Source organism: Aythya ferina, assembly GCF_964211825.1.
Source record: "Aythya ferina genome assembly, chromosome: 2".
NCBI lineage: Eukaryota > Metazoa > Chordata > Aves > Anseriformes > Anatidae > Aythya > Aythya ferina.
In genome coordinates this window covers 129,441,028-129,465,745 of record NC_140297.1, presented here as the reverse complement: position 1 = coordinate 129,465,745, position 24,718 = coordinate 129,441,028, and the positions used below count along the sequence as shown (strand labels likewise).

Below are 24,718 nucleotides of genomic sequence, written 5' to 3'. Positions count from 1 at the left end.
CTTCTGTGATGCTGACAAAACTGAACTGGAAAATAGTAACCGAAGTCAAACCAGATATCACATTGTCCTGTGTAGGCTCTACAGTGACTAGCTATCACAGGAAGTGGGCAGCAGTTGCCCCATCCTCTTTTAAAAGGTGAAGCAAATTATACTTCTTAAAAATGTGAAGAGGTGCTATGTGGTACTGAATCATAGCTGTTCTTAGAGTAATCAATGATATATTTCCAACTGTCATAAGAGTTTAAAAAACATATTTAAAATCTGTACCTTTACATGCTGCATCTAGGATATCAATTTAGTTAATATTGATGAACTATCAACTCAAATGTGAAAATACAAGTCCACGGGACTGTGAATAAAGCTCCTCTGAAGGGAAACTTTGTCATGTTCTTTGAGCAGAAGCTAATTAATTAGTTGCCAAGTGGTCCTTTCTGTCTATTGTTTGTACTTCCAAAATAAATAAATAAAGCACTAATTATGATGCAGGCCCTCCTCTCCCATGCTGAGTGTTAAGATGACAAAGAAATAATAATAATAATGCAGACATGCAGGTTTGTTTGTTTATTGCTGGAGTAGTATCTTGCCTCAGCAAGACTAAAAGTGCCAAAAAAAAGGCATCATATTTACACTTGAAACACTGAGTTCTCATATTCATTTCTGAAGTCTAATGCTGTCCTCTGAGAACAGTCACTGAGGGAGACAGAGAGATGGAAACACAGGAGTAACACTATGAATCATACCCTTGGCCAAACTTTTCCGACATTCTGTCTGTGCAAGTAGCTAATATCAGATTCACGGAAAAGCAGGGTACAAAACTAAGCCTTTGGAGAACCTTAACAATTGTGCAGTGTGATCAGGGATCCTTGCCTGACCCTGGAAGACAGTCTGTTTATATCCTGAACTTAACACTAATAATAGAGAACCAAACATTCTTGTATCTTTTTGTTTCAGCCCACATAATCAGAAACATCATTAATGTTCATCCCCTTATCCTTCTTAAAAATCCTGATAAGCTGTTTATCCAGATAACCCCCCACCACAGCAGGGAATGTCACAGGCTGATTATTTATTACAGAAAAAGGAGTAGTTCTGAGTTTCACTGAATGCCACCTCAATCTCCTAACACAGTGTTGAGTAAAGGGAGCACATGGCTGGGTTTCACTCTCTCCTTCATCATTTTATATACAGCCCTAAGCCATACCACCTTGTGCTGTGATCCCTTCAGATCTCACAGGCTAAAGCAGGAGCAGTACTTGGAGGGGAGATCTCCAAGGAAAACACTAGCACTACAAAAAAGAGTTTTGGTAATTCATTGATGGAGCTCTCTGTCTAAATTAGTTATGAGTCAGTGCCCTAGCTTGGTGTTTAACAGCACCGTCCTGTTAGGAAATGTTTTCTTTTGGTTGAAACAAAGAACAGATTTCATAACTGCTTGTACTTAATAAAGTTATTAAGTACGTGGCACATTTTTTCAAATGAGGAAGAGTGTTAAGACAAATGTCTTGGCCAAAATTCAACTAGTAATTATGTTTTGCCTACCTACAGGCAATTCCCTGTGCAGTTTCACTTGAATATAGCTTTTTTTTTTTTTTTTTTTTTTTTTTTTTTCATCTGCCATGAAAATACTTGCAGTGAAATGCTGCTGCACACAGTTAAACACAAGCTTCCTTCCAGTATCTACCAGTATGTACATGAAGATGGCCCTATATGCACTTAGGCTAACACAGAACGTAAGAGCACTGAATTTAATTAACATTGTTAAAACATTTTGAAAGCCTCTGAATAAAAGCTTTAGAGAAATGTAAAGTATTACCATGGTTCCTACAGTCTATTTATTTAGACTTAATAAGATTCCCTTCCCACACACACGCACACACAAAAGACACCTTTTTTTTTTTCTTTGCCATGTAAAAGCACATTAGTAAATAGTACTGATAACCGAGTCATCAAAATTTATTTTTGCCCAAGAACAAACTTCCCCATCATTGGCACCTTTTACTTCCTTTACCCTACAGGAATCTGAAAAACAAGTGGGCTTTGCTGTACGATGAAATGGTCAAAAATTTCAAACTTTGATCAAGAAAGTCAGAAAGCAGATTCTGCATTTGCAAAATGCTCTCTGAAAATATAAGCTTCCAGCATCTTTGAGATTAAGCCTAGTGCACTACTAGCTGATCTGAATTACATGTATGAAGTGAGATGTTTTTGGAGAGAATCAAGGTCCTATTCATTTAAATCTTTATAGGTTGAAACAGACTGAAACTGCAACTAGAATCAAGTCGTGAAAATTAGGATAGATCAGGGACAGCAGCTGCAAAATACTTACTGTAAGAAACACCGGCTAATGGATAGACAGCTGAATTCCTGGAAGCTGGAGTCTCCCAAAAGTTTGGAGGTATACCTCTCATTTCTCATCAAATCAGAATGTGGCAAAATGTAGGCCACTAATTTCTGTGCTTACAGTGAAAATATCAGGAGAGCTGGAGACTACTGAATACATTTGTCTTAAATTCCTGAATTAGCTCCTTCCATGCCCCACCTCTTGGCTGTTTGTTTTCCGTGAATTTCTGCAAACTAAATTTGCTGACCTAAGCAAGGAATTTCAGAAACAGCTATGTTTAAATGTGTACTGCAGAATATCTGAGGAAAGCACATTCTGAATATGTAAACTGAGCATTCATGAAACAGCCAATTTCTAATGGGACATTTGCAATCAATCAGGGAAAAGAAATATACCATGTGTCAAACCAAAACTAAGTAACAGAGCACAAAAGTTTAAATGTATTAAATATTGAAAATGACTGTAGGTTGAGCTGCAGCAGCAGGACCAAGAATGATTTGAAGAAGCAATATCCACCCATTTAGCACTCAGCCATACATAAATGACAAAGGCATGCTTATCACTCCTAGGGTTATTTCAGTAGCCACATGTAGAATCTGGCAGGGCTTATAGACCATAGAACATCTATAGGGTGATGTTTCAGCCATTTCCATCAAGCGTTGAGTCTTACCAGCATGAACTCTGTTTGCAACACAGCTGGTAGATCCAAACCCAAAGCCTACAAGAAACTTAGTCAAACAATTGTTTTCACCATCCAAATCTGATTAAATAGTTGTACAGATGAAAATCATCTGCATCTTGGAGACATCCCCATCTCAAGCACAGATGATTCTCCCTTAATCACTTTGGGCATATGTTGATCACGAAGGGTGACAGACTAGAACTCAGCAATACTCCACATGGGAGCACATGAGTGCACCCACCAGGTTGATGAACAGCCACCCCAAACTGCCCCCACTCCCAGATCCTCCCTGCAAAAAAAGAATGGAGTCACTCAAGAGAAACTTCATTTATTGCTCTCATGGCCTTCAGCTCAGCTATTCATCAATACCACTTTATCATCAAACGTATCAAAAGTATGTGACAGATCTACAATAATAAGCATGCCATTTACTAGTAAAGAAAGGGGTAAAGAAATGTCCCAATGCCTCTGTGTCATCAAGTGTAGCTGGTAGCACAGATACTCCCTATCATCTTGCCTTTCAATAGAGCAATTCCACAAACAGGTGTATTGAGGGGACAGTATTTTCAACGATTGATGCCTTAATGTTCAGTCAGTCCTAACCCAACTCTGTTTTCTGTCAAGAAATTTTGAGTAGGTCAGAATTTCCAAGTCAAACTCTCCATATTTTGTTACTTGTAATTGACTTGAATATTGTAAAACGTATATATATATATTAATTTCAATAATTAATACAATTAGCTGTGCATGTTAATATTTAATGAGTCTTTCCACTAAAGGCTAAACAGTTTAAAGGACTGGTAATAGGAAATAACATTTATTTCATTGATGGGTTTTAGGATCCTGAAAATGAAACACAGAAAAAAATCTGTTCCTTCTTCTTGCTAACATAGAGTTATTCCCTATAGTGATTTGGCCAGATTAAAAATCGGCATTTAAATAGAAGTCACCAATTCAAAAGAGTAGTTCAAATCTGCAGTGACTACAATACTTTTGCCTGCCAGCTGTCTAGCAGTCCATCAGAAGTGGTCTGGCACTATGACTCTGGTTTTTGATTGGGGCATAAGTCATCAAAAATTTCTACTGCCTTTCTTGAGATCATTGCTATCAGCAGAAAACTCAAAAAATAATGTCTCAGGTACCAGCATCCCTTCTCTTTGCTGTAGGACCATGCTTGCATTCAAGCTACTATACTGGGAGATTCTGCAACAATGTTCTATGGCTAGCAGGTATCAGTTGTCTGTCCTTTCATTGCAATCCTGAGAACAAGAATTAATTACAATATATTTATTTATTTTTTTTTTTAATCAGTGCAAAAAATGGGTCTGAGGTCTGAAACATCTAGAGATACTGTTGAACTGCAAAAGACTTCTGAACATTAGAATTAAAAGAAACTGGGGGTTTCTACTAGAGTATTTTGTTTTTATTTGAGTTTTATTTTGAACCCCAAGTAAAATTGAATTATTTAAAACTCATTAAGATGTTTTGATATTCATCTACCATTGCTTACTACAGTATATATATTTATTTATAACAGCATAACCCACACAAGCTCCCAAAGGGTTAATGCAACTAGATGAGCTGAAATTCATGAGCATAATCCCAAACAAGTGAGTTGAAGTTCTATCAGGTCTATTTCATAGCATCAGGGATTACTGCTAGCAGTCTAATCCTACTGAGCCTAAGGGAGGTACGTTGTATTGTATTTGAAATCCTGGCCAGGAAAGAACGGAAGGTTAAATGGGTGCCTTGCTCTGTAATCAAATATCACAGGCACTACTTATCTATTCAATGAACAACTAACGTAGAAAATCAATTAGGAAATAAATAGCTTCTTCTTTTGAATTCTTTACCTAACAAAAAGAGAGAAAGGAATTAATAGTTTTATAATATAAGTTTAACAAAAGTATATCATACTACCCACTATAAAATAACTCTACAAATAGGCTGGCATACACTAACTAAAGACACAACATACCCCATAGCAACTTCCAGTGTTTTAATGTTATTTCTTTGAGTGCTAGGGTTGTTTTCAAGGCCAGTGTATATTCAAACACCAGCAATTAAGCTCAACATACAAAGCAGAACACAGAAACTATGCATACAAAAATATTAACTGATTGCAGATAATTGGACTGTGCTCAAATGAAATCACAGATACATATCAAGTTGTTTGTAACTGAACATCTTAAATTATGTATCAGTTGTGAAGAGCATTTCTTCAGCTGTGCATCATCTTTTGTTCACTTGGTTAAAATCCCAGGAGTACTGAAAAAGGCTGAAGCTCCTGCTGGTCTTTGTTCCCAGCAGGGAGAAGCCCCTTTTGGTGGTCTTGAAGTTAACACCCTACCCCCCAATCTCCTATCCCCCATACCTGCCATTCTGAATAGACTTCACAGTCTGTGCACACAGACAAACAGCCTGACCTGTCCAGCTAGTTTGATCCCTGGGCAGGAAGAAGATCACATCTGGTTATTAATATTGGGACATTAAAAAAATGTAATCTTCAAGGCACTCAGAGAAGCGGGCTGGCAATTATACAGTATGCACTAGATGTCAGTCAGAGAGCATGTTAGCCTAATATTATGTCCAAGAATACTAAAATGTTCATTTTGTTCTGATGAGGGGTTTCAAGTACAGTCTTCCTTTGTATCTATGAAAGCTGGTAAGAGAAGTTAGCCCAAAGCACTTAAGTCTTTAGTTTATCTGCTCTTAGGCATCCCAGTTTTGAGGCTGATTTACACAGTTTTATAATGTAAAATATTTGTAGCTGAAAAATGATAAAACTAGGAAAACAAACAAACAAACATGATTTTATTTTTTAATACTAGGAAGGCATCTAGTAAATTGAACAAAAGCTCTCGGTATTACAATTGTTCTAAACACTCTTCAATTGCATTCCCTGACTATTTCACCACTATCCAGACTTTTAAGTTCATTCATTCTAGAAATCTGCGTATTAGCTGGCTTAAACACAGTTTATATAATTGGATAAAATATAGCAGAACCATTTGCACATGCATATGTTATATACACATGAACATAGACCATTTTTTTTTATAGCATAGATAACTATGTCATTGTGAAATTTTAGTGCCACCAAAGCCAATGGAAAATTTACCTTTGATATGACTTGGGCCAGACCTTAACACTTTCAAAATTACATCACAGAGCCTCATTAGGATATGTGCTGAGAATATCAAATTCCTGATTAGACACCTTTATAAAGCCAGATAATTCCTTCTATTTGACCTACTGGTTATGACTAAAACAGAATGAAAGACCATGGTCTGGAGTTCTTATATGCTGTATTTTGCCTTATTGATGCCACATGGAGATTTTGGATTGACAATGTGAACCCAGCATGGGTCCAGCATTCTTCACAAGGAATGCTCTGGTGCCCCAAGGTGCACTTCTGTACTACTACTCATGTGGAAGGTAGGGGGACATGATCTTCAGGAAGTCTCAAGTCTCCTAGAAGGTTTTGTCAATAGAATCTCTGTGCTTGAAACCAGATCTAAAACTATCTCCATGGGTAGTTAATACTAGTGTTCCCAGCCCAGATAGCTTAAATTAGCTGTCATTAGTTTGGTTTCATTGCAAACCACCATCAAGTTATTTTTCCTTTCTTCCTTTCAAATGGAAAAATTTTCTTTCAAATTACATTGGGCCAACACCCAGGATGGGCCTTCTACCAATTACATGTTAATCTTGTGATCTGTGTGTCTGAAAAAGGAGTTTTATAGCATTGGAAGTGAGAAGTTTCCAGCTTTCCAGCAGAATGCTAGCACTTGTTTTTAGCTCTGATAGGCCTTGAGATGTCAGGCACTCAAACTGAAACACTATTATATATGGAAAAGCTATTATAGGAAAAATGTAAGAGGTTTCTAAAATATTTTAGTTACAAAGTCACAATGTATTTTTTCCCCTTAGTATTAATGGAGCTTGGCTTGGTATGTACAGCCATATGAAAAAAATAGTATTGATACAGTTAAAGAACACTACAAATTTCTAACATATTTTTCCTAATGCAAAATATGCAGGAGGTTCAAATGCATGATAGTTTCCTGTGGAATGGTCAGCATACCTTTTCTGTCTTTATTACTTAAAAACAACACAGCCAACTCAAACTCAAGACAATACAAACTTTATCCTACTCATCCCAAATAATTAGAAATGCATATGTGATAATGTACACAAACACTCACACATGTATACACAAGAGAAAGTGGGAAAGAGCAAAAATATAAAGGAGTTTTAGGCTTGGCAAAAATGAAATTGGGCTAAGTACAGCAGGAATGACACTGATCCAGACATAGATGGCACTGTGAAAATAGACACATAGAGATGTCAGAAGAGCAGGAAGAAGACTGTGGTGAGGTGGTGAGCACTAGCAGCATGCATGCTCAGCTGAGGTTGCAAAGAGCAAACCACCAGGCAAAGATGACACTCTGAAAAGTCCTGAGGGAGATGGAGCTTTAGAGTGAAATTCCAAACTTGAGGCAAGAGAGGAAATGTTTCTGACAGGTTGGGGCCTTTCAGGGTGGAGGCTTTCTGGTTTTAAATAGTAGCTGCTTGAAAAATGCTCACAAGTGGAGAATAATTTAGGAGGAGAAACTGGCCACTGGTGAGGTGACCTATGGTCACAAAGTATGTCATGATTATCGCTACCCAGTAACCAGTTTTGATCTGTAAAAGATATTTAGAGGGTGGATTTAGTTCTAACAACATACACTTGGTATCAAGCAGGGGAGCTGTTTCAGTGGGAAGAAAAACACTTCCAAATTCACATCTTCTCATCTTTTTCACACCCTCTCTGCAGAGCAGTCTCTCTGGCTGTCCCTTTGTAACCACCCTTTTCTCTAGAGCACCAAAAACAAATGGAAAAACTCTAGAAATAAACTTAGGGGGAAAAAAATGTAACCATCAATTTCAGCAAGAAATTACACAAATAACAGAACTTTTTGAACTGAATAATCTCCCACAGTAGTGACAAACCACAGTAGTCAAACCACAGGAGAGCCATGTTCCAGTCAGTTAACAGTTAGGAAACACTGTCATTTTGGAAAACTCCTGGGCCAGCTTCATCCTTGGACTAACACTAACAAGATCAGCAGTACTACAACAAAGATGGATTAGGCTCACATTCTTCCCGTCTCTTTCATCACCATTTTAATAAGAAACAAACAAATTTAAAATATAAACCTCAAACTAATCCTACAGAGGATAAGAAATCATGTAACTAGTAAAAACCCTGTATCTATTTAATTGTTCAGATTTTAGTTTAACAGTATGTGCTCTCTTACACTAAAGAAAATGCCTCATGTAACCTGTGCATGTCATTGGCAACTGAACATTTTTTTTTTTTTTTTTTTTTTTTTTTGTGGCAAATCCAGAAAATTATCTTCACCAAAACATAAAAGTTAGATTAAAAGTATTTTTTGTGATTTGGGAGGAGGGGGCTGAGTGAGAGCCTGGTATAAGTTTTAGCAACTAAAATGAACAGTTGGTGCTTGGAAACAGCTGTGGTAATTCCTCAAGTCCAGAACCCACCAACACAGCCCATCCAGGCTCCCTGCAAGGTGAATAGAGAAGAATTAAAACTCACTTGACCCAGGGATCAAAACGCAGGAATGCAGGAAATAGTATATATATATATATGCAGTCTTGTGACTGTAGCTGCAACTTTTCTGTACCAGACAAAAAGGTTCCTGCAGTCCCCAGCATCCCTTTGAGCCAGCTCTGCCCGGGAGCCCCCCATGGCTACTAGTGCAGGAAGGATTTCCTTCTCATCACATACACACTGATGTGTGCCCTAGCTGCTGCCCTTCCTGGTCCTTCTCCTAACAAATCCCCCTGCATGGTGTGCAGGAGAAAGATGGGACTCACACAGCCAGTGCACTGCCAGACAGAGACTCCCCAACACCACCAGTGTGCTGCCAGAGACTCCCCGACACCAGTGGAGCAACCCTTCCCTCCCCCATGGCCGGGAACTTGCAGCAAATCTCCACTTGTTTTTGCTCCTTTCATGGCAGAGAGGGAGCTGTGCCAAGGTTAGAGAGTTGTCCTTGACCATGCCTTTGTTGTAAATTTCTGTATTTTAAGTTTTCTCCAAAGACTAATACCCTTTTTTAAGAAGAGTTTCAAACAGAAGCAAACTATTATAAGGTATAAATTGGTGGAAAGAGTGAGAACAATTCATAAGTATTTTAGTTTATTTTATATGCATAGGAAATAAAATAGAAAAAGCAATTTTTGTACCTTAATTTTCCAGGAGGGAGAGGAGAGACTCTAGAAGCATTTCAAATCTGATTTTGTGCAGTTATTCAGTGTGCAACAGCCAAGAAAAATGCCTATCAGCATGCCTCTTTTGCTTTAACTAATTAGCAGTATCACAGGGTGCAGTAGTGACACTTAGCAGTAATTGATCCTCTGATGTAATTTTTAAAATATATTTCAAAATAGCCAGTTCAGGGGCTCATGTAGCCAGTGCCATCCCAGAGGGCTGTGCAAGGACAGTCTGGCAGCCAGCACAGAGGAGCTGGTGACCACCTGAGCCTGAGCTGATGGCTGGGCTGTTAAACACAGGCAGTCAACAGGAGCTGCTAGCACTTGGCATCTCTGAAAATCAGAGCCCTAATCCCTTCACTTTTAGCATTTCCTTCAGCAGGTAGCATGGATAATTAAAATTAGGTGGTGACTACTCTGAAACAGTGTATATACTCACACAGGGAATCACAAACTTCCTGGTTTGCTCTGAAATTAGTATTTCATTTCAGATTTTGTGCGGACTTCGTGGGAAGGGCATTTGGCATCATTGTTTCACATTACTTCACACTATGTAGAGGGCAACTTAGTTACTGTACATTTCTTTCTTTTCTAAACCTTAATGTGAAAGGTTTTAATGTCAAGCAGCATGAAGGCCAGAACAATCCAAAAGTCAACACAGTTCCCACAGTACGAGTTCAACCACAAAAGACATCCCATCTGTATTTCACAGTGTACCTTAATAACAATCAATAATACGTTAAAGTTAGCACTGAAAAAGAGCACATTACAAAGTCTGAGTTATGCCTCAGACTTGTAGTCCACTTGCAGAAACAACATCTTCTGTTTTGTATGTGCAAATGAGTATCTGGGAAATTTATTTATTTATTTATTTATTTATTTATTTATTGCAGCTAGATGGCTAATTAGCTATTTATTTTCTTCAGGCTCAACGACCAGTTAACTGTCTACTGATATCTGCAACCCCAAGAAACTGTGTCATCAATAGACATGAGAAAGCAAGAAGAGGCAACTGCTCTTTGAAGAGACAGGCAATGTGACAAAGGAGTAAGCCAGATGATTCTTTTCCTCACCCTCTTAGTAGTAGAGGGAATTAATTCTTCCACAGTGTAATTCAGAATTGGAGTTTTTCTCTGGCCACTAACTAAGCATGAGATAGCCTAACCACTTAATGTAGGCACCTACCACAAAGGGAAGAAAAAAAAAAAAAAATCATTGGCTGGAAACTGACAGGCAGAAACCAAGCTACAAGAAATAACAAGCCATTCAACATAGCAAAGGTGACCTCTGAGTCTTCTACCATCAGACTAGGACTGATCTTCAAGAGAGTGTAAAAGAATTCATGCCAGTCGAAACCAGCCAAAGAACATCAGGAATGCCAGACAGGTGTAAAACTAGCTATGCAGACAGGTGAAATTTAGTATTGACAAATTAATCCAAGAAAATATATATTATAAGGAACCATCTGAACCAATCAAACATATTACTGGTGTCTAAATTAAATGTAACAAGTCCAGGAAACTTGGGCATCAGTACGAAGAAAGTCATGCAAAGAGACAACATAAATCCAGAACAGAATCACAGAATCACAGAAATGTAGTGGTTGGAAAGGACCTCAAGAGATCATTGGGTCCAACCCCCCTGCCAAAGCAGGTTCCCTACAGCAGGTTGCCCAGGTAGGTGTCCAGAGAGACCTTGAATATTTCCAGAGAAGGAGACTCCACAAGCTCCCTGGGCAGCCTGTTCCAGTGCTCTATCACCCTCCCCATGAAGAAGTTCTTTTGCATGTTGGTGCAACTTCCTGTGATCTATTTTTTGGCCATTGCCCCTTGTCCTGTCCCCATAAACCACTGAAAAGAAGTTGACCTCTTTCTTTGACACTTAAGATACTTATAAACATTATTAACATCCCCTCTCAGTCTTCTTTTCTTAAGTCCCAGGTCTGTTTTCTCAACAGACCCTGGTCTCTCAGCCTTTCCTCATAGGGGAGATGCTCCAGGCCCTGTATCATCTTTGTGGCCCTCTGCTGGACTCTTTCGAGGAGATTCCTGTCTTTTTTGTACCAGGGAGCTGGTACACAGAACTGGACACAGTACTCCAGGTGAGGCCTGACAGAGGGAGGATCACCTCCCTTGACCTCCTGGCCATGCTCCTTTTAATGCACGACAAGATCCTGCTGGCCTTCTTGGCCACCAGGGCACATTGCTGGCTCATGGCCAACCTGTCGTACACCAGGACCCCCAGGTCCTTCTCTGCAGAGCTCTTCTCCAGCAGGTCACTGCCTGTACTGATACTTGCAGTTGTTACAACAGAATAAAATAGTATTTGTTTAAAGCAGATACATATTTGGATGTACCAGGCACCATGCATGATGAAAAAAAAAATATATATATATAGCTACAGTGAGGACAGTGTGTTCAGTTCTGAAATATCTGAATATCTCTAGAAAAAAATTAGCAGGGGTAGGAAGAGTTCAGAGACCAGCATTGGAATTAGTAGAAATGTGGAAAAACTTCCACTGAAAGCAGCAATGAATAAAATGAAATTGTATGGTGCACAAATAGTTTAAGCAGAAGAAAGACATGATAGATCATAAAATAATCATAAAGATTACTTATGAAGAAATAAAGATTATATAGAAAGACCATAAAACAAGTAAGAACACATTATATTTCTTGTTCTGCTACCAGATGAATAAACAAACAAAACATATGACTTAAATAAATTACAAGAGATTTTTAAGCAATCATATTTATATGGAGGTTAAAATAACCTCTGGAACTCCTTCCCACTGCATGTGGGAAGCTGAGAGTTAAGTTTATGAACTGAATTGATATTTGTGTACATATAAGACTATCCAAAGACCATTTTTTTTTTGAAAGAAAATATATACATATATATTTGAATTTGTACAATGTCAATTCATTGTTCTTTAACTAAAGAGGACATCTGAGAAAAAAAAATATTATCCTTTATGAGCAATATTATTCCATATTTTCTCACTAAAAATTTTTTTTACTCTGGTCTGGGAAGCAATTGTTAGCTGGTCTGGAGCAAAGACATTAGATAAGTTGGACTAATGGTATAATTTGCTGTGATAGGACAATGATTACATGCTTGGCCAATTAATGTGTTGTTTCTTCTAAAATAGCATTCTCTTATGTCATGGATAGCCATTGCAAGAGATTTACTTGACTAATTTTATTTGCAATGGAGTATTTTTCATTAGGACAGGTGGGTAAGATAACTCACGATGAGGTGATTCAGAAACACCTCCAAAGAAGAAAGAAATGTTCTTTAAAGCTAGCACAAATCCTGATAATTTCAGTCCTAGAAGTGTTTATAAGAAAATTATGAGTAACTAGGAGATGGAAAATAGAACAGAAATGGAAATCCAACCTTTACTACAGCAGACGCTAACATATATAGACATCTGTATAGTATTTTATCAGGTGACAGTAGCAGCCTGTGGTATGTATGGACACACATAATTTTAAATTCTGTTTATGCTCTGGGGAAGTGTACACTTTTATAAGTGCATACACCTGCCTTTTTGCCTCCCCTCACTGCACCCTCTGTGCAAGAATCCCGGTCTCCAACAACTGTGACTTCTACTAGCCTTGGGTAATGTCTGGCTCTACAAAGTTCTCATGATCATGAACAACTTCAGATTTCATCTCTAACTCATTCCTCCCAGTAACAGATACTGTATCAGACAGATATACAGATAAATATAGGGAGAGAAAAAGACAGATATTTCTCCACAAATATGAAGAAATTAAGTGGTATGCTTAGTTATGTTTCTATAAGGTCCATTAAGCTGCCAACATACTGGGGGACAACCTCTCTCTTGCCTCTGCTTGGTTAGAGACACATTTTCTTTTTACCAAAGGCCATGCACTGTTTCCCAGTTGAGATAGTATTGAGCTCACCTTCTAAAGCTATAAGAATACACAACTAGTAAAAGTAAAGGAGAGACATTTGTTTCCTTGTTGTTGTGAATGCAAGAGGCATGGAACCTTTATACCTGCAGAGATCAGAAGCTGAGAGAATTGGAAAACAGGCTTGAATTCTGTAACATGAGATTTCAGAGCTCTTTATTTATTATCAGCTCAATTCTCTTCCTTTTCATGAAAAATATCTCATACATATAACTTTTAAACACCAGCATAGTTATTGTCATTTGTATACCCCAAAATGTCTTACGCAAACCTTATCATCCCTTTGGTACTTTTAAGGTAGCTGAGGTCACAGAATTTGAGCTGTCCATTGGAGAACTCATGAAAGAAAATAAGCAGCCCAGGAAAACTTCTGGTTTCAGGTTCTCTGTGCTGTATGTTGGTCATAGCTCATCCCACAAACCTATTTTTGTCTTTCAAATAATCAGACTACAAAGTGCCTAACTGAGAAAGGATTTACTCTTTCTCAAAAATACCCAACAGGTGTCCTAATGATTTTTTCTGAAGTTTTTCATCCTTTGAGTTTTATATGAGACATAAACTCAAGTATCATGAAGATACTTACGAAGCCTGACACATTGCAAGTCATACCAGTTGATACAAGAACAGGGAGACAGAGCATATTCACAGCAGATCCAATTCACTGTGACAAAGGAGACTATCTTAGCAAACAAAAAAACTGACAAAGGGTATCAACAACTTAGGCAAAACACCTGTTTCTGAGATGCATCTGCAGCAGTGTAGGTCCTGGAGACAGTAGTGCCTTTGAATTGACCCAGTGACTCTAGGTCATGAACTTGGTAAAATTTTTCTTAATATTTTGTAGACTATGATTTGGTCATCTGAGACTGACTTCACAAGATGCCACTCTGATATATACCAGCAGGATGCTGACTTCCCCCTGGGTCAAAGATTTCGAGTCACAGAAGTTTCTGGACAAATAAGGGCATAAGGTTTTCAGAAACCCTTGCAGTTTGGCTGCTTGTTTTTTTCCACCAGCTTCAGTCTTCCTAATTTCCACTCATTCATTAGCTGAGTACGTATCTGCAAATGCCAAAGGGCATTTCCAAAATAGTAACATCTAGATACTAAAAGCTGCCTCATTTCAGAAGTAAAGCAAGCCTTTTTCAATGCTCTCATCACTAGCACACACAGAAAGCAAGAATACCGAAATCCTTAGACTTTGTTTCATTATTCTAGCTGTAAAAGTACCAAGCTTCTGCCTTTGGTTTAAACAGTGTCATCATAATGACATGGTCATGGTATGCCTTTGGTTTAAACAGTGTCATCATAACAGGATTGGTCTTGAAGTTTCTCTGAATAAGGATATATATATATATCCTATATATATATATTTTTTTTTTATAAAAGAGTTTGTGTACAATGTATCTCTGATGTATCCCTGAACAGCAGATTCTGTGCTGTTTTTATGGGTAGAGGCAGACCTATTTATTAATTTATTTATTTTACCAGAACCAGTGCAAGGAAGCACCATATGCTTTTATTCTTTGTGACTAATTACAAGGGAAAACAGTGATCATAAATAAAATCTGTTCTTTGGGCAAACTCCTGAATTACTATGGGCAAACTCCTGAATTAGTATGTGCACGTGACATGGAATATTCCTATATCCCACGTCACTTGCACATAATTCATCAATAAAATGATAGTTATATATTGTGTATTTTTGACATGTGAATCATGTTAACATTATGGTTTGATTAACACTCAAGGATAACAGTTTTAAACAGAAAAAAGTACATTTTTTATCAGACAAATAATGCGGTCAAACATCCATTATTTATTTATTTATTTATTTATTATTTTTTACCAGTTATGCTTCCCTTTAGAAATATATATGGTTTCCCAATCATGCATATAAGCAGAGAGCATTGTTCACAGTCTTCCTATGTGATAAAAACAGGTTTTCTGTTTTTGTCACTGCTACTGTAGGAGGATGCCCCAGGCAGGGGACTCTGCACACTTCATCATTCAAGGACAACCTTTGCTCAATTTTTGTTTCCTTCAATGCCCCCTGTCTTTAAAAGCTAAAGATTATCTTAATGTCTTCCCTCCCACAGGGAGAGTAGCACATACAGTTTCCCCTGAGGCTATGGTACATAATACTCTGTGTATCTGTCTGCTGCAGAATTGCAAGGCTGGCACCTTCGTCTGCAGACCAAGGGGGTCATTTCCATGACATCCTCCTTCACAGCTGTCCAAAAAGGGAAGGTCTTGCAATTCTCACCATAGCTTCATCTTCTTTATATATAAGCATGAGGATGTACCATTGTCATTCTGCACTATCTGCCTGTGTTAAGTACACCAGCCTAAAAGACAGACAGACCACCAGGAGCTAAAAATATTAAAGCTACCTCCGGTATTTTTTTTTAACATTAAAATCCTACCCACATTTAATGCAATTACTACCTATTTCCTGTTGTACTTCATTGTATTTTGCCAACAAATACACACATGAAATTTTATCCAATAAAATACATCTCTTGCATTGTGACCAGCTCTTGCTAGACCCAACAGAATTGGTATTGCTCAGCATTTCACACCAGTCTCTTCACTATCTTCCCTTAAAAAAATTTGACCAGACTGTTGCTAGATAATGCTACCCCAAAGGAAAAAAAAATAAATGCAGAAAATTAATTTCTTTATCTAGAGAGAAAGACACATATAGAGACAATGCAGTCTCAAGAGCTTTGTATTACACCACTCAAAGCTCAGTTCTTGATATGAAGTATTTAAGATTTATTCTCACCAACCTTGACAGCCTCCTAAGATTCCCAAATCCGGCATTTTTTCTGGATGGACTGACAAATGCATAGACCCATGGAATGCTTCTGCCCAGACACTTATCAAATACAATAGTAAATCTGAAATACACATGCATGTCAAAATACAACTTTCCTGTCATGCCTGTATTTTTTTTCAATGCTTATTCTTAATTATGCAGAAGAGATTGTACAGAAAAATCCCACCCGGAAGAGTCTGCTAAACTGTGTTTACAAATTTTAGAGAAGACACCTGTAATGTGTGGTGCACTATCAGATAAAATCTCCTAAGGGCAACAAGTAAATCTATGTTGCAAGGCTAGGTGGAAGTGGCTGCTAAGTTCATAGCTGCAATCAATTTATGCATGTACACAAATAAGCACACAATACTCTTATATTCACTATACATTGCATCTCTACCTTGAATCTCAGTTAGGAATAATTACATAGTTCTCTTAATATCAGAATGAAAGAAATCCAGGCACAAAAAACAGCTGTTATACAGCCATTTTTTTTTGTGTTGAGCATACTGAATAAATGAGGCTGATCCTCTTTATGCTGCTTTTGATCTCCTCCTTACTCACTCTTCCTGCTCTGCCAGGGGAACGACAAAGTCATGCTCCCCTGGGCAGGCTCTGCTCTGGAAATCATGACCAAATAGTCTGGTACAGCCTTCTTTTAAAGAGTAGCCTTATACATCATCATCCACAATAATACTAAAGAGTGGGATCCTGGACAACGTTTCAATGGGGATTCCCTAAAGAATTTGAGAGTATTATTTTTTTGCTTTAGCAGTGTACCATAAACTGAATCCAACGCATGTCATTTTTTGCAATGTATATAGGACCATCTCGGCAGGAGAATCAGACAACACCTGAATATCAAATAGAATATACATGAAATATAATGTGAAAATTATTTCTCAACTATTATATTTTAAATTTAAAGTAGAAAATAATAAATTTGAAATTATTATTCAACTACCCCCCTATATTTTGTTCAAATAAATGTACTTGTCTATTGTGTATAAGTAGGTACAGTTAGCATGTTCATGAGTTGACTGTACAATGTGTTCTTTCAACCTTTGTTTTTATATGTGCAAGCACAACAGCATAATCTGAACTACAGTAACAAAAACATGTGGTGGAAATTAAATTTCGTAAAACATTTAAAACCTTAAATGATCATAAATCTTAAAGTACTATAAATAATGAAATATCCTCTATCCTGAGGTTTATGTTTAGCAACAAATTTGAATAAGTTTTGTTTATCACTGAAAACAGCTTTCTTCACCAAAACAGACAGCAAGAATAAGATTAAGCAAAACATGTTTTGCCTCCTCAGATGTGCAGACATATTCCAATTTCCTTTGCACAATGATTTTTATGCAAATCAATGCTGCACAATCTCCTGACCTCTTTTACCATCATACCGAGACAATGACAGTTCAATAATTGGACTGGAACATACCTAGGATATTTGATTTTAAATTACGAAGTTGGTGCAGGACAAGTGAAATGAAAAGAATACAACTTCGTGCTAATTCTCTACTGATCAAGTATCAAAATCATGCCAAACAGAGTAAAGCAAACAAAGTGATTAGGGCTGTTAGTCCATTCACCTCCACATGCATATACTTCACACCCTCAGTTCAGTTGTTAATTCCTAACAACGAGGCTTTCATCCAGAACAAGGATAATGAGAAAAACCCAAGCAGGGCTCCTTGGGGAACTGTTACACTAAAAGTTACCTATGGACTAAATCCCACTTGTGCCTCCTGCACCTGATAAAGATGAGCAAAGCATTCAATATCCCTCACTTATTTAAAATCCAAATATGCAAACAGCATTGTGGAATCTCAACAAACTGCTTCACTGACGACACATGCAGAAAAAAAGCTATTCTAATTAAGCTTTTGACTTTGAACCAGAAGAGAAGTGGACACCTTGCTTTTAAAAAGCACTGTACAACCCCAGCTGAAGAGCAGGTGCTGCATGGTATTTGCATTTCCTGCAGAGGATTCTAGCTAGCAAGACCAACCAGCTGACCGTGAAAATTCTTGGCCCTAAGTGACCCAAGGACAGGCTATAAATCCATCCTATAAAATATAGTAAAAGCCCCGTTTGTTCTTCTACCCTTTCAATATGTGATGTTATACATTTGTGATTATCTCATTTTATTGGGCTCTTTAGAAAGCTGTTTATGATCATTTGTGGACAAAACAAAGGCTCGTTGTAAACTCTTTTTTAAATAAGTTGGAAGGTCAATATGAAACAAAGGGCACCACTTTTATGACTGCTACATGCAAGCTATGCTTGTGTGTGTAATATTACAATGCATTTCAGCAAAGGGATAGAGTCCTAGCTAATTACAAAGCTAACATATAATAGTATTGCATTAGCAGCCCAAGAAATTCCTATTGAATTGCATAGATCTGAAAATAGAAAGACATGCTTGTACTGAAACTTAATTATCTTGGCAAAAATTGTGAGGGCCAGATTCTCAGAAGACAAACACAAAGCTCTGCTTTACACTCCTGAGGATCTAATGCTTTGTTTATTTGGATAACCTCCATCAGATAAAACTTACCATTTGGATTGACTAATTTTCCATATTATTTATGGTATCTACAGTCAAGTAACACAATTATTACTCAGTTTGTGAACAATAAAAAAGATACTGCTGATCTTCAAATACAAGGTCTAAAAGAGACGATCAGCATGCTCTGTCAGGTTAAAAATGTGAATGCTGTTGCATTCCACTCTAGGCAAAGAAGACAAGCCTTTTTCAAGGACAGTTTGGACTGAAATTCTTTTTTATGGTTTCAAAGTAAAACATTATGGTAAAAAATGAATACAGCTTTGTTTGTTTCTTCAGTCATCATTAGCAATAGACATAAAGGTATTCTGTTTTTGAGCCCATATGGAAAGATCATCAACACTTTCTGCTTCTGGGTCCTTTGCCAAAATACCATATCCCACATGCCTTTTACCTTTAAACATAAAAGAAAAGGTGTTGTTCTGGTCAAATAAAGAAATAATTTTTACTAGCATACGTCTAATGTTAAAGCTGCCTAAATCCTGCCAAAGACATTAAAACACCATCTGCAAAACAGATTTTCATTAAATTGATCAGTTTAAAGTTAAGCAGCAAGGCAGATGATGCTTTTGAGCTAACCTTTAACCTTTAACCTTCTTAAACTGAAATCAAGTCACTCCTTTTGGGTAATATCTTTGCCATTTGAGAAGAGGACAAGTGAAGTGATCTATCCAAATTGAACTGACAATCATAGCATTAATAGTGTTATGGATCGATATTTTGTCAATAAAGGGAAAACCAATGGAGTTTTCACGCAGCTGAGTATTTGTCTGCTAACTGCTGCTTGTCACTTGCCCTGAGCTCCTAAATAGCTGCATATAAAATGTAAACTGAAATATATACCCAATATAAAATTAATGTATATTAAAGCTATTATTCACTAATTAAATAATATTTTAATACACTGACTTCATTTTTTTTTTTTATAGTGATTATAAACTGATCCTTTTATTCAGTTACTTGGCTAACTAAGGCTTCTTTACAGCCCCTACAGTTTACTTGCAAAAAGGCTGCCCTGTTAGATTAAAACTCCTTTTACTATTTATTTATTAAAAGTATTTGGAAACTATTTCATGAGCACCAGACATGATATGTGCAGTTCCCTGAATCAAAAGCTATTTGACTAAGCCACAAAATGGCTTCCTTAAGAGCAGTTACAGTTCTATGTAGTTTATATCCAGTAAGATCACTTTCCTACCTCAGGTTCCCAAATCTGCAGAAGTCCAACATTTCCTCCTGCAGAATGGAAATGCACTCTGTTGCTATAGTGTCTTTCTCTGTTTACTTGGGGAGTTACCGGATGCTTCATGATACTGTGAAGGATTCACCAGTCTCCTGTGGTTTAATTTGGTTTAATATCAAGCTCCACAATTCCAAACACAAGTCTTTGGGAATTTCATCTAGCCCAAGCAGAGTTCACTCAGGGTAAGGTCATCTTTGTTCCTAGCAAACAACTAACTGCACCTTCTGCAAGGAGCAATCAGGCCTTTTCTTTCTTTCTTTCTTTCTTTCTTTCTTTCTTTCTTTCTTTCTTTCTTTCTTTCTTTCTTTCTTTCTTTCTTTCTTTCTTTCTTTCTTTCTTTCTTTCTTTCTTTCTTTCTTTCTTTCTTTCTTTCTTTCTTTCTTTCTTTCTTTCTTTCTTTCTTTCTTTCTTTCTTTCTTTCTTTCTTTCTTTCTTTCTTTCTTTCTTTCTCTTTCTTTCCTTCTTTCCTTCTTTCCTTCTTTCCTTCTTTCCTTCTTTCCTTCTTCCTTCCTTCCTCCCTCCCTCCCTTCCTTCCTTTTCTTTTTTAGTTTAGAAAACAGCTGAAAGTTTTACTTTACAACATTTAGAATCTAACTTTAAAAGTGACATTTTGATACTGATTAAAATTATTCACCTTCAGAAGAGAAGCTCTGATGTTCATGATAGCTTTAAAAGCTATGATTGTGAAAAGACATCCTTTTATTTTATCAATAGTTAAGTAGAGGAAAAGAAATCTAGCTGTTATGGCAACACTTACAAAAGGAAAATTCACAAAACAATAACATTTAAATAAACATAAATGACTAAAGATAAAACTCTAAGGTGCCTGACAAAGCAAGGGAACAAAGTCACAGATTCTTTTTCCGAGCTTTCACATGGTTTTAGTATTAAAGTTTTTATTGCCAAACCATATTCACAGCAACTTAATTTTAAAAGAGTTAGAGGAGCTGCTTGAATATAAATACAATTCATGAATATTCGATATCACTCCCAAGGCATATATCTATTATTCATACAAATTAATGTTTTGTTTGTTTGTTTGTTTTGTTTTTTCCTTAATTGCTCTAAAAAGTATAACTGATGTATCAAGAAAAAAAAAAAAATAGTTTACAGCTCTCTTGGTGTCAACTGCTTCACCAAGACCTGAAAAAACTATCTAGTCTGCCAGCAGATAACTTTACAGACTTTCAAAATCTTATTTATTTCCACTTTAAGGACTGAATGTATACCCACAATTAAAACTGAAGTTGTCTGGGTGACATACAGGGGCATTATATTCCTGATACAGATACAGATATTTTGTGATACACTGTAGTACTGTCAATACCAAATCTTAAAAAAAATATAAATAATAATAATAATAATAAAAAACACTAACACACCAAAACTCTTCCATTAAAATTAGCTTTAAAATTAGATTATATGAAAATAGTGTGTGCATGTGTATGTGCTGTCTGATTTCTGAGAGTTTTTAAGCCTACCAGTGTTCAAATTTCCAAGCCTCTCTGGGAAATCATGAGAGACATAAACTTCCAAACAAGCTAAGATTCTCGCTATCTCACTAAGATTCTCACTAGATTCTCACTAGGGACAGATCTTAAAAATACAGGTATTAGGAGACTAGTAACCTTATGATTATGAGATTTATGATTTGTATTATCCTTCGCTAGGACATGAAGTTTAGGTGGTATTACTGAAAGGATTGTTCTTTACTCTTTACTGGAAGGGTTGTTAGGTGTTGGAATGGGCTGCCCAGGGAAGTGGTTGAGTCACCCTCCCTGGAGGTATTTAAAATACATTTAAATGTAGTGATATGGTTTAGTGGAGGACTTGTTCGTGTTAGGTCATAGGTTTGACTAGGTGATCTTGGAGGTCTCTTCCAACTTAAATGATTCTGTGATTCTATTTAAGAACTTATGCATTCCTCCTCCTCTGAGATGTTTTCCACCTTAACTGACTCAGAGATGGAACTTACAAGGTTAGTGTTGGTCATCTGATGGTCATATGACAGCTGAACTACACAAGCACAACTGAATCTAACAAACCAGAATTTGGAAAAATAAGAATAAATATCTTCAGCAGCAGGACATTATAACTGATGAGGGCTAAGAGTTAAGACTCACTCCCTTATACTCCAAATCAAATATTTTGTGGAACACGCTGCAAAACCAAACGTATTTGACCAAGATTTTTCTAGGGATAGGGTTGCGTGAAGTGATGAGACAATGCTTTTTTGAGTAGCTGGTTTGTATCTTTCAACTCTATATCTATGCCTATGGTTTTATTTTGAAACAAGAAAATGGCATCTTATTTTCAAAAGTCTCTAAAGCTTTAGCAGCAAAGCCATCTGAGAAAAGTCTTCTGCCTTCCCATCTCCCATTCTATCATTCTTATCTGTGACATTTTTTGCAGCAGCATCTCTCTGAAGGCTAGCTTTATCAAACAAATCATGGAAATAATCCAGGTTAACACTCCAAAAAAGATATGGGGACCAGCTATGTTTTAACCAGGTCATTTCAAAAACCTGGCTTACAGCATGGCTCTGCAGTCAGCATAACTGGAGGGCGCAAGGAATCATTTCATGAATGACAGGGAGCAGGAACCTCCGAAGACAGTTTTGCTGCTGAGGTAGGCAAGTTATGTAACTATACTCTTAGCTCTTTTGGGACTTTTCAAAACAAAAATTTGGGTCTTTAGAAAAGCAACATACAAACAGAAACAAAAACAACCCCCTGAAGTTAAGGAAAAGCAGAGCAACCAACACTGTCGGAGAATATAATAGACCTAATCTTGTGTTACTGCCATTTTTGTCCACAGCAGATACTCCAAGGTTAAAACGATCAGGTTATAAAATGAAAATCCAAGTTACTGCCTGTGCACTCTGTGTTAACTCAGAGCATCCATTTGAACATTGTTGAACACCAGCAAAATGTTATTTCTTGCTTAAACTACAGATCTGCTGAGGGTTTTCTGTATTTGTTCCATGTGTACATGTTTTCAACATGATTAGAAAACCAGCATAGCTGCTATAATCAGCAGATGACTCCTTATAGCTTAGTTATCACAGATTTCTAGTATAAATCAATAGATAACACTTGCAAAATGGATTTTCTAATCATATTTAGAGCTTGTTACAGTGACTAATGGTTTGCAATATTTCCTGAATTTTTTTATCCCCTAGACAAAAGAAGTTTTTAATAAGTTACAAAGTTATTCATCTTGGAAATGAATGTGTTATATTTTGTACATGAACCAAGACAATCAAGCCAATCCAGTAAACACACTGCAGAAAATAAGTTACCCCATAATTAGGGTTTGGAACAAGTCATGACAAGTTGTGTAATAAATGGTATTCATCACTCCCACATATTCATTATATCCACATAGTTTTTTCCAGTAAAGATAAAAATATAGTTGCCATTCTACTAACATATTTATCTACACCACACCCTTTCATGTTTGTGAAAAATCATTACTGGCTTGCAAAAGAAGGGCAGACAAAAGGATGGCAGTGCTTACTTTTGAATATCGTTGGTAATAATGTGGTATATTACATGTCTTTATTGAAAATACTGATGTAAAATAACTTGGCTGTCACAGACTATGGTTGCAAACAGACATATAAGCCAGAAAGTGATCTCTTTTCCTAGGAACGGTATGGAAAATTCATCATTTTCCATAATCTCTGTCAAGCCTCTGATCAAAATGTTATGGACAAAGTTTGAAAAGATCATAAGACATGCAAAACCCCTCTAGTTATGTATGATGAAAGGACTTTTAAAAAACTTATGTCCCCTGTGTCCATAAAGTGAAAGCTGAGTGAGCCCTCAGGTGAATCTACACAATTCACTGGGAGCACACCTTCTTGACTACCCTGCATATTTTTTTTCAAGTATACACCTTCTGTAAACATTTAATCTGATGATTAATCACAGTCTTGTTCAATTAGCACTGAAACAGTTAATTCCTAGTCTACTTGGTGCCAACTTAAATTGCTGTCACTGGCTTACCTTGTACAGTTTCAGGGCTGCTTCATGCCTGTGATTGGTAGTATGTAAGCGCAATTTATCCACGCTGTTGGTGTAGTAGTCACAAGCATTACATTTTAGGTGAACCGGGTTGCCAATGGCAATACACTTCAGCCTCCACTCATTAGTTTTGCCCCCTTCTTTAATGTGAGCCACCAGTTGATATTTCTGCATATGTTTGTCAGTCTTGCAGTGGAGCTGGAAGTTCGCTTTCAGCTGAGTGTTGTAGTTACAGAGCTTGCACTGGTAGATGTCTCCAATTACAGCCCTCCACTCCTCTTCAGGGAGCGAGCGCTCGCTGCTCACATGCACACTTAGGGCCTCCAGGCTGTCAGAGGTGAATTTGTTGCAAACAGCACACTGGAATAGCTTCAGCGCTGGGTCACTGATATAAGGTGACAGCTCTCCTGCAGTAAGGAGGGACAGGTCATCACCCATTAGCTGACCACTGGCAAGCCGGATTTCAGGCGGCAGCTCATTATTTACTACAGGAAAAAAAAAAATTAAAAGGGAAAGTAGAGACCAGCAAGCATAGCACACACAAAGGAATCTGTAAAATAAAGCCTTGACAAGGAGTTTGCTTTCTCTAGAGCTTAAACTATAAAAAGCTGTAATAGGATTGAATCAGGATCAATTACAATCATCCCTTTCAACTTTTAAATTCCCTCATCAGATAGCTTTAATTACTCCTACTGGGCATGATGTCATTCTGGAATTTGTATTTTCAAAGGCATGAAAGTTGATCAATAAAATAACAAAACAGCAATGCTTTTGTAACTTAAAAGCCTAGATTAAC

General features: G+C 37.1%; 1 protein-coding gene across 4 annotated transcripts in view; it reads right to left on the bottom strand.

The window, feature by feature from the left end:
* ZFHX4 (zinc finger homeobox 4) overlaps positions 1–24,718 on the bottom strand; it is a 152,631-nt gene that overhangs the window by 100,702 nt on the left and 27,211 nt on the right. For 3 of the 4 annotated variants that reach the window (XM_084510165.1, XM_084510167.1, XM_084510166.1), the window contains exon 3: positions 23,905–24,407. In XM_084510165.1, coding sequence (XP_084366291.1) covers positions 23,905–24,407 — 503 coding nt within the window. The remainder of the gene's footprint in view (positions 1–23,904; positions 24,408–24,718) is intronic. The other variant, XM_084510168.1, reaches the window with a different exon arrangement.